We start from the raw sequence: 11,387 nt of genomic DNA, 5'->3' as shown, positions 1-11,387 counted from the left end.
ACAAATAGCAGTTGACACAGGTCACGTATAAGGAAACAAAAGCAAAAGGATCTAATTGGCAAAATCAATTCATTAACAAGTAATACACAACTATCCTTAGACAACATTACTGAATTAAAATCATTGCAATCCCAATTAGATGACATGTACACAATAAAGGCAAATGGAGCTTATATTTCGATCCATCAAGAGCTAGATGGATCGAAAAGGGTGAAAAAAGTTCAACTTATTTCTTTGGACTTGAAAAACAAAGACAAACTAAGAAAAAAATAAGTAAACTTATGAGAAATTATATTATAATTGAAGATCAGAAATTAGTCCAAGATGAAATGTGTCTATTTTATTGTAACTTATACAAATCAAAATTCAATAAATCAGATTGTGACTTTTTATTTGAAAAAATCAATGATGAAGACATAAAAAAAACTTGATGTAGAAGACAAACATATACTTGAAGAAGAATTAACTGTAATAGAAATTGTGTTGTGTTTAGAAAATGTTTTGGAATGTATTAAGAAAGGAAGTTTGTCTCCTACTATGAAAATAGGTTTGATAACCTTACTACAAAAACCCCAAAAAGATTTGTTGATGCTAGACAACTGGAGACCAATTACCTTACTATGCAATGATTATAAACTTGTTGCTTTAATTTATGCAAATCGCTTAAAGCATGTAATTGGAAAACTTATAGAAGAGTATCAATCAGCTTTTATAAAGGGAAGACATATTCACAACCATATTCGACTGATTCTAGATATGATTGACTATCAATCATTCATTCAATCAGATAGTCTTGTGTTATTCACAGATTTTTTCAAAGCATTCGACACTGTGGAACAAGATTTTATGTTTACGGTGCTCAAAAAACTCGGATTTGGAGAAGGGTTCTGCAAGATCATAAAAATGTTTTATATTGATATTTACAGTTACATCTCCCTCAACCCTGGAATGACACCAAAAATTAAGATTTCACGTGGTATAAGACAAGGTTTTCACCCAAATTATTTATTTTATGTACACAAATGCTAGCATATCTAATTGTAAATCACCCCCAAATTAAATGAATTACCATTTTCGATTATGAATATTGAATAAGTCAAATTGCAGATGTGCTGAGACAAATATAGGCTCCATTCCTGTCAAAACTGAATTAAAATACTTAGGTTTAGTTATGTCTAAAGATAGAAATAAGAGAGAACAACTTAACATTGAAGTGAAAAGAGAGAGTATGAAAAAATCTCTCAAACATTGGCTCATGAGAGATCTCTCTATTCTTGGCAGAATCTTGTTAACAAAAGCAGAAGGTTTATCAAAATTAGTATATCCTTGTCAATCTCTTTATGTCCCCCCCACCCCCAATCAAACTGTCTGACTTCCATAAACAAATACTGCTCTACTGGAAAATGATGTTCACTCACACCTTCACACCACATAGCTCCACCTTGTGGAATAACAGAACCATATTGATTAACAGGAAGACTTTATTTAAACAAGAATGGTATGACAAAAAGGTTCTATATGTTACTGACTTGATGGATGAAAATGGTAATTTGTCACAATTTAATTCATTTGTAGAAAAGTTTAATTTAAAATGCTCTTATAGAGAATTTAATCAAATCAGTAGAGCTATTCCACTTCCCTTAAAATCATGATTAAAAATATCCTCATAAATTCAAATGTGTCTTTTAAACTACCTGATTTAATGAATCAGGTAGGTAATGGTGAATTGAAATTTGGTGAAACAAAATGTAACAACAAGTACTTGGAAGTGTGTTTAAAGAAAAGCTATTCCATGATATCAAAAAGTCAACGAAAATAAAGATATCAGATAATGAAGTAACATTAACAAAGACTTATTGTAGCTATCTTACATGGCCAATTTCACCCAAGGTAAAAGACATTCAAGTCAAATTGATAAATAGTATTTATCCTGCTGCTGAAACTCTAAGGAAAAGGTTCAATTTCGTAGTTAATCCGTGTGTTTTTTGCATGACAGAACACAAAACAATTGAACACCTTTTCTTCTCTTGTTCAGTCACAATGATGTTTTGGAAATATGTTTATCGATGGTTAAATATTGGGATTAACAATTCTTTGTTTAACAAATCTCAAGTGATGATCTATATGGAAGGTCTGTCAAAAAAGGTATCCAAAACGGTGAACATTTTTTTTCCTTCTGGGAAAGTATCATATACACAAGAATAAATGGAATAACAGCAAACCCACCATAAACTATTTTAAGAATGAAATTAAAAACTATATAACATCCCTAAAGGTGTTATTGGAGGAAAACCAGTCCATAAACAAGTTGGATGAAACAATATCAGAGTCTCTTGCTTTTTGAGTTTACAGTCCTGTGTTCTTAAACACGCTGAAGCATTTTGTTGTAATGTCAACCCCTGTAATTATTATTTTGTTTTATTTTATTTTATTATTTACCTGTTGAATATGTTATAAGCTTGTACTGTTTTAAGTGCAAGCAAATGTTTTCCTCAAATGAGCTCTTTGGAAATTTATGTGAATTTCATTTCAAACTGAAATGTATGACATATTGTGATTTGCAATAAAGCTTTGAGAAAAAAAAAAAGGGGGGGGCAGGTGCTTTAGCACCACCTAGTGTCTACCTGTGCATGCCACTGCCTGCGGGTGCTGGTAAATCAAAGAAACAAATATAACCAAAAGAAGACTCATAAAACTGAGCTACTATGTTTAAACAAAATGGAAATAAAACCTCTCTGTCTACCTCCAGATTACTCCAAACAAAACCCAGTCAAAACAGCACCCCCCTTCTTCGTGGGTCTAACAAAGAAAACTACACGTGTGTGTGATCAGAACTCTAAAGGTGTCTAAACCTGGCCCAGTCCACAGACTGTTAACAAGCGTCTCGATCACAGAAAGTTCAAATGTCTGCACAATCTCGAGAGAAATGTATAGCCACCTCCACGAATTGCTCCGCCCGGATCGGTGTGTCGTACCAGGAGCTGGTCCACTCAGATTTCCTCAGGCCAAGAAGGGGGAGGAGCACCCACATCCTGAAACAACACCAAGAGACAGGCAAACACACACACACACAGAGACACAGAGAAATGGAGGCAGAGCTCGGCGACGGCCGTAACACAAGTTTCATGTGAAGATAAGCAAAAAGTTTTTCTGTGGTCATTTTGGAGAAGACTTGTGGTGGTTGCAAAGAATTTGACAAGAAGATTTGCGTAATGCATATGCCCGTCCTTAGAAGAGGAAGTGACCATTTATCTTGTCACCTACCATATTTAATGTTGAATGTCTGCATGCAGAGGACAAAACATCGGACGTTGGTGCAGGGAACTAATTCAGGTGGTCTTTCAACCTCAGAAAGGTACGTTTTGCTGTTTTCTCTTAATTGCAGAGACAATAAGATCTTTAAATAGTCATACAAATGAATTTGCAAGAATATATCTATGTATCAAAATAACAATACAAAATGTATTGATTTGATACGATTGTGTTTAGATTAGGTTACTCTATCTGAGTAACTTTCATGATGTCATTGAACAATGTCAGGTAAAAAAATTAAAAATCTTGCTTCCTTTCTACAATGTGATCTCACAAACAACAGGTTTAACTCAGAAGAATAGGAGGATTCAGCCTTACCAACACCTCACATAACAACATCTCTGACCCTGATGCCCTGTCCAGCATGAAAGTGGTGGCATGCATTATCAGTTCGATCGGCCTTTGTTTGATCCTTGTGGCCATCTATGCTGTTTGTTCTCTGGTATGTACATTATGACCAAGATTGAACTTATTAACTGTCTGTGTCATGTGTCTGCTGTACAGTCTTTCAGGATCTTGATCTACAGCAAAAATTAACTTCATGATTAAAAGATTCTTTTTTAGTGAAGGAACAGCTTTAAAAGCCTTCGTAGCCTGATTACAACGTCCTACTCAATGATAACATGATATGATTTTTTCAGTACTTACATATGCTTACAAACTCGTAGCAGAGATAAACATCAACCAGTGGCATCGCTGAATGTCGTCTTTTTGCAGACAGACCAAAAGCAGTTGTCAAGACAAATACCTGTCAGTACTGATGTTGAGCATATGTATCTGTGCCTCCCTGTTGTTTACATGTTCTTAACCTTTGCCAATGTTTCCCTGCAGGTGAGAAAGAATCATGTTGCTCCAATCTACGTCATCAACCTTCTAATTTCTGACCTCATTCAGCTGTGCTGGCTCATCATATGAGTGGCAGAAGAGAAGAAATCGATCACATATACAGTTGGATCTTTTCTCTATGATGTAGGTCTGATGGTCAGTGTTGGCTTCATGGTGTGCATCGCCCTGGAAAGGTAATCTGTCTCGCAAGTTTGTGTGTAGCTTCTTCTGTGTATTACAATTATATTTCTATATAAATGTGAAGCCTCTTGAACACAGTATGTCCATCTTGTATTACAGGTATCTGGTCATCGCCTGTCCACTGTGGTACCGCTCCAGACACACCATCAAGTTCTCTGTGGTTCTCTGTGTTATGGTCTGGGTCCTTTCTCCTGTCCTGTGTGCCCTCACACTTTGGGTGCCGCAGGATGATTATATCATAGACATCATCATGGGGACTTTCCTCCTCCTTCCTCTCCCTCTGTTCATCTTCTTCCTGGGTGGGACCATCAAAGCTCTGTCTGCCAGTCGTGTCCCCTCTGATGAAAAACGAAGAATTGTGGGGATTTTGGTCCTGGTGCTGCTCATTTACATGCTGCTGTTCATGCCCGCTGTCATTTGGCAATTTGGAGTCGATAACAACATTAGCACCAACCTTTCTCTTTTGTTTGTACAGTTGAGTCCCCTTGCAAACTTATTTCTGTATGTTTTCATGAGGAAAGGGACCATAGACAAGCTTCTGGCCTCTGTGTGTTGCTGCAGAATGGACAGCAATGACAGCAGCAGAATGGACAGCAATGATATCAGCAGTCCAACAGTGTGAATGATGACAACATTTACACAGTCAGCTTCATGTAGGCAGAGAAAGAGAGAGGGAGAGAAAGGAGCTGCCCTGCTGTCTTGATCCTGAAACCTTTTATCAATTTGGTTTATTTTTTAAAGCTATATAGCTATAAGTTCATCTCTCCAAAACTGTATTTCTGTTGCTTTTTCATTATATTTGGGACTGTTTCCAGACAAAATTGTAAATGTCTGCCCTCGACCAACTTTCTGAAGTTAAACCTGCTAAATCACCATAAAGCCAAAACCTGCAGTTACCACAGAGGATCTTGTAGTTTTCTGATCTTTTGTGAATACCTTGTTTTTTCTGATTAGCTGATAAGATTGCTGACAGATACGACTTGTATCTGTACTAGGTATGCTTGAGTGTCTGTTTTACTTTACATTCACGTTTATATCTTTTCTGTGAAGAGTTGCTTTTGTCTTAATTGAAAATAGACGTTATCATGCATCTCATGCAAAGAGGGAGGGAGAGAAAGGAGCCGCCCTGCTGTCGTACTCCTGAAACCTTTTATCAATGCAGTTTGTTTCTTTAAAGCTATATCCAATGTCCATTTCTCCAAAACTGTATTTCTGTTGTTTTTTCATTATTTTTGGGACAAATAAGAACCTATACATGATAATATATTATGTACATATGTTCATCTTTATTAATATAAGTTCAGCATCAGCTGTTTTGTACTTTCAGTATGGATACAATCTTCTGTCATGATGTTTTACACTTAAAATAAAACTGTACATTTTCAAATAAAAACAGGCGATCAAGCATCTTAAACTCTCACTGTGTTACAGAAGTTTAGTGAAGCCACAATGTTGTACAAGACAGTTGAGTATGTTTTCTGATGTAATCAACAGGCTTCTCTTTGTGTTCAGGAGGTTTAGTTTCCATGTGACATCTTATCTTGTTCGATATATTTTTGAAATTGAGCTTTACAATGACTCTTGCACTTTTAGAAGTGTTTAATGTTGTTTATCCACTATGAATAATAACTCAACTTACAGTAAGTTAGTGACTTTGAAAAGAGAACTGCTCAAATTGAGGGACAGCCAGCGGAAATATCTGAAATGCCAGACATCCATCAGATGCAGTGTTGTGGGTAACGGGTTACAAAGTTGTAAAGTACTCTAAAGAGTACTCTAATTACTTTTTTCGTGTAACGTAACGTGTTAGTTTCGTGCGTCAAGCAATCAGTAACTTTGTTATTTCTTTAAGAAATAATCCGTTAATCCCGACTGCAGCCTGCTTTTTGTCAGACAGTACTGTGCCACCTGCGGATGTGTCAGCGGAGGCGCAGCACTGTGATGCGTCTGTGCCCTGCTGCTGACCTACGTTACCTGTGTGCGCGTGTGTGTGTGTGTGTGTGTGTGTGTGAGAGAGAGAGAGAGTGAGAGTGTTTTCAAACCTCCGGCAAGATGGCAGAGAGGACAGCTTTTGCATCGTGGAAGTACGAACATTATTTTCAATTCGCCAGCGAAAAGGACAAGAACAACATGAAGGTAACATGAAAACTCTGCGTTGATGAAAAGCTTCTGTCGCCAGCAAAAAATTCAACTTCGAATTAAAAAAAAACAAAAAAGGCTAGATGACGGACGTTATTCATCATTGTCACGACTTCTCGGTGCATTAAACGGAGGCTGTGTGTGTGTCAGTTAAGTTGCAGCGTGTGCGAGGCGCTGCAAACGGTTTTTAATTTTTGATAACGCATGAGTACTCTAACGCGTTTTTTTTTTATTCATAGGTAAAGCTGTAACGTAACTGATTACTTTTAATTGATGGTAATGTTGTAACCTAATTGACTACTTTCCAAAGTAACTATACCCAACACTGATCAGATGTGCAAGAGCCACATCTGATCATTCATTAGGTGCTGTGATCCTCCTTATTTGTCATATATACAGTTTTATCATGACAAGGCTCTCTGTGAAATGAGAGATAATGTTTTAATGAGGAAATGCATGCTGCAAATGTTTTGCAAACCATGTACAATGTGATATTGCAACATTTGAATTATCACGTTTTCTAAAAACATCTTAAGGAAGCAGCTCACCCAGAAATAAAAATGTAGTGATCATCTCCTCCCTCCATGCTGATGGAGAGTCAGGTGAAGCTGCTGTCAATCACCTGTCCTCACCTAGCAACTGTCTGGTGTCCAGCTGTGTTCACTGGCAGGCTGGTTGACTGTGCCCTGTTACCTTCTGAGGTGGCTGTGTGGGCAGACTCCCTCAGCTAATAGAGCCACTGAGCTCCATGACTACCTGACCTACTTGCTGACAACATGGCAGTCAGTGTAGCCAAAGATAGCTTCAGCAATGAGTAAAGTGACCTTCAAATTCTGATAATTTCTTACAAATTAAACCTTAATTCATTCAAATTCACTGTATTTGGCATGCTTCAACCACAACAGAATATTACATCCTAAAGCACTGAAATAGTGACTGTTGAAATGCAACAGAGCATATTTGTGCCTGACCCCTTTTTTCAGTTATTCAGAAGAGGAAGAGTAGATTAACAGGAAATGATTGCATGTTGTCACTTAGCATATCTAATATTGCATCTTTGTATGCAGAGGACAAAACATCAGACGGTAGTGTAGGGAACTCATTCAAGTTGGATCGCTCAGCCTTAGACAGGTAAATTCAGCAGTTTTTCTTATTTACGGAGATGATAAGAACTGTAAACAGTCAAAGAAATGAATTTTTGTGATTATTTATATCAATTTATGAAGCTAAAAATACAGAATGTAATGATTAAACATGATAGTGGGTAGATGTGGGATATTGTATTTGTGTTTACTTTCATGATGTCACTGAACAAAAAAAATTCAATCTTGCTCCCTCTCTATAACGTGAGCTCACAAACAACAGGTTTAACTCAGAAGAATGGAAGGATTCAACTTTACCAACGCCTCACATAACAACATCTCTGACCCTGATGGTATCAAACGCCCCCTGTCCAGCATGGAGGTTGTGGCATGCATTATCATTTCCATCGGCCTTTGTTTGACCCCTGTGGCCATCTATGCTGTTTGTTCTCTGGTATGTACATTATGACCAATATTTTACTCATTAACTGTCTGTGTCATGTGTCTGCTGTACAGTCTTTCTGTAAAGGTAAGAGGTAAGGTAAGATTATTTTGTTTGTAAAGTAACTACTTTAAAGTCTTTATGGCCTGTTTACAACTTCCTACTCAATGGTAAGATAACATGATTTTTTCTGTACCTGCTCACAAACTCGTGGCAGAGATAAACATCAACCAGTTGCATCACTGAATGTCATCTTTTTGCAGACAGACCAGAAGCAGTTGTCAAGACAAATACCTGTCAATACTGATGTTGAGCATATGTATCTGTGTCTCCCTGTTGTTTACATGTTCTTTACCTTTGCTGATGTTTCCCTGCAGGTGAGAAAGAATCATGTTGCTCCAATCTACGTCATCAATCTTCTCATTTCCGACCTCATTCAGTTCTGCTGCCTGATCATATCAGTGGCAGAACAGAAGGAATCACATTCAATCACATTGAAAGTTGGATATTTTCTCTATGATGTAGGTTTGATGGCCAGTGTTGGCTTCATGGTGTGTGTCGCACTGGAAAGGTAACAACCTGTTTCTGTATATCTATCATGTGTGTAGCTACTTCTGTGTTTGACCATTATAATATTGTATAATTCTAAAGGTCCTCAAACACTATGTGTCCATATTGTATCACAGGTATTTGGTCATTGCCCGTCCACTGTGGTACAGCTTCAAACGTGTCATCAAGACCCCTGTGGTGGTCTGTGTCTTGGTCTGGATCGTTCCTGTCTTCATCAGTTCTACATTCTGGATCAATGAAAATGTCTCTGCTATAATTTCTACCACCTATCTCCTCCTTCCTCTCCCACTGCTCATCTTCTTCCTGGGTGGGACCATCAGAGCTCTGTCTGCCAGTCGTGTCCCCTCTGATGAAAAAAGAAGAATTGTGGGGATTTTGGTCCTGGTGCTGCTTATTTACACGCTGCTGTTCATGCCTGCTGTTATTTGGCTATCGGGAGTCGATAACGACATCAGCACCAACCTTTCGTTTTTGTTTCTCCAGTTGAGTCCCCTTGCAGACTTATTTCTGTATGTTTTCATGAGGAAAGGGACCATAGACAAGCTTCTGGCCTCTGTGTGTTGCTGCAGAATGGACAGCAATGTCAGCAGCAGAATGGACAGCACTTATATCAGCAGTTCAACAGTGTGAATGATGTCATCATTTACACAGTCAGCTTCATGTAGGCAGAGAAAGAGGGAGGGAGAGAAAGGAGCTGTCCTGCTGTCTTACTACTGAATCTTTATTTCAATGTAATGTTTATTTTTCAACACTATATCTAATGTTCATCTCTCCAAAACTGTATTTCTGTTGCTTTTTCACTAATTTTTGAACATATAACAAACTAAACATAATACTGCACACACACACACACACACACATAAAAATGAACATATATATGTTTATTTTTATTTAGTGAGTTCAGCAGCAGCTGTTTTGAAAATTCTGTTTCTAGACTAACTTTCTGAATTTAAATTTGATAAATGAACATAAAGCCAAAACCTTTAGTTAACACAGAAGATCTTATAGTTGTTTTCCCCCATATTGTGTTTTGTCATAAAATATAAGGTGTGACAGGGACAACTGATAACACCAACAATGTTCAAGTCAGTAAGGTCTAATGCATTGAATGTTTCCCCTTTTTAGACTTTTACTTATTACGAACTGAGATCCAACATGTAACCAGTGCCTTTCCCAAACTGTTGACTGTTTCATTGAATACTGTTTCATTGTATACATTTATGCGTCGGCTGATTGATTCTAGGAATGGGATTATAATATCATTGACTGACCCTACCCAAAGTGAGACAAGATATTTCTCCAGCTTTTGGAAATATTGGAACCAACATGTGTATGTTTTTTAACCATTGAGCACACGTGTAATGTATGTGTAATCTTATGTTTGTCTGTTTATTGTGTGTGTTTTTTATACCTGGACCTCGAGTCTGTCAATAAAGATAATAATACCTTGTTTTTTCTGATTATCTGGTAAGAAAGCTGACAGATAAGACTTGTATATGTACCAGTTATGCTTAAGTGTCTCTTGTATTTCACATTCAAATTTATATTTTTTTCAATGACGAGTTTAACCCTATTTGATTCTGTCTTGATATATAAAAACAGGCAATCATGCATCTTAAACTCTCACTGTGTTACAGAAGTTTAGTGAAGCCACAATGTTGCGCAAGACAGTTGAGTATGTTTTCTGATGCAATCAACAGGCTTCTCTTTGTGTTCAGGATGTTTAGTTTCCATGTGACATCTTATCTTGTTCGATATATATTAGGAAATACAGTCAGGGCTGTTTAATGTTGTTTGTCTACTATGATTAATAATTAAACTTACAGTAAATAAGTGACTTCAAAAGAGAACTGCTCAAATTGAGGGACAGCCAGCTGAAATATCTAAAATGCCAGACATCCATCAGATGTGCAAGAGCCACATCTGATCATTCATTAGGTGCTGTGATCCCCCTTATTTCTAATATTCATACTTTATCAGGACAATGCTCTCTGTGAAATGAGTGATGACGTTTCCTTCCCTTCCTTAGAAGAGGAAGTGACCATTTATCTTGTCACCTACCATATTTAATGTTGAGTGTCTTCATGCAGAGGACAAAACATCAGCCGATGGTGCAGGGAACTCATTCAGGTGGAGGCTTTCAGCAAGAAAAGGTAAAATGTATAACTTTACTTTTTGTCTCATAGGGATGAGAAAGACTGTAAACAGACATTAAATGATTTAAGATTAAAAGTTATATTAATATATATTATATTTAATTGACTCAGCAGTTTTTGATTTGATTGTGGGTATATTAATATTGTGTTTTACTGTCATGATGTCACTGAACAACATCAGGTGGATATTAAATCACTTGCTCTTTTTCTATCACATGTTCTGAAGAATGGAAGATTTCAACATCAACAACACCTCGCAGGACTACAGCTTTGACTACAGCAACAACACCTATGTGGATCCGAAGAGCTTCGTAGAATACTCAATTCCATATTGGCGGTGTCAGTCATAATAACTGCTATCGGCCTTCCTTTGACCTTCATGGCCATCTATACTGTTTATTCTCTGGTATGTAACTTTTGACTTTTGATTTATTTAATAACTGTCTGTGTCATGTGTCTGTTGTACAGTTTGTCTGTTGTGACAGATCTTGCTCTGATCTTAATGTACAGGAATAATTTACCTCATTATTAAAATTAACATGATGGTTATTGGATTGTAAACTCATGCAGTTTGCATGCGTGGCACCATTCCAGCCTTCTGTTAAACAGTTGAGGTTAATGGCTCAATTTAGTAAGAACTGCAAGAAAAACATTTTATAA

At 37.1% G+C, this 11,387-nt stretch overlaps 2 protein-coding genes across 2 annotated transcripts; both read left to right on the top strand.

Annotated features, from left to right (window-relative positions):
- Nucleotides 1-3,676: 3,676 nt before the first annotated feature.
- Nucleotides 3,677-5,001, top strand: LOC115596824 (mas-related G-protein coupled receptor member X1-like). Its single transcript, XM_030442235.1, is given in 3 exon segments — nucleotides 3,677-3,754; nucleotides 4,144-4,331; nucleotides 4,438-5,001. Coding segments are annotated over 3 exon segments (789 nt in total). The 3' UTR covers nucleotides 4,961-5,001.
- Nucleotides 5,002-7,256: 2,255 nt separating this feature from the next.
- LOC115596913 (G-protein coupled receptor 4-like) lies at nucleotides 7,257-9,956 on the top strand. Its single transcript, XM_030442384.1, has 3 exons — nucleotides 7,257-8,013; nucleotides 8,379-8,572; nucleotides 8,688-9,956. Exons 1-3 carry the CDS (start codon nucleotides 7,858-7,860, stop codon nucleotides 9,199-9,201), a joined length of 864 nt encoding a protein of 287 aa, XP_030298244.1. The 5' UTR covers nucleotides 7,257-7,857; the 3' UTR covers nucleotides 9,202-9,956.
- Nucleotides 9,957-11,387: the final 1,431 nt, after the last annotated feature.

This window comes from Sparus aurata, chromosome 15 (genome assembly GCF_900880675.1).
Source record: "Sparus aurata chromosome 15, fSpaAur1.1, whole genome shotgun sequence".
NCBI classification, from domain to species: domain Eukaryota; kingdom Metazoa; phylum Chordata; class Actinopteri; order Spariformes; family Sparidae; genus Sparus; species Sparus aurata.
This window is presented reverse-complemented; position numbering and strand designations above follow the sequence as displayed.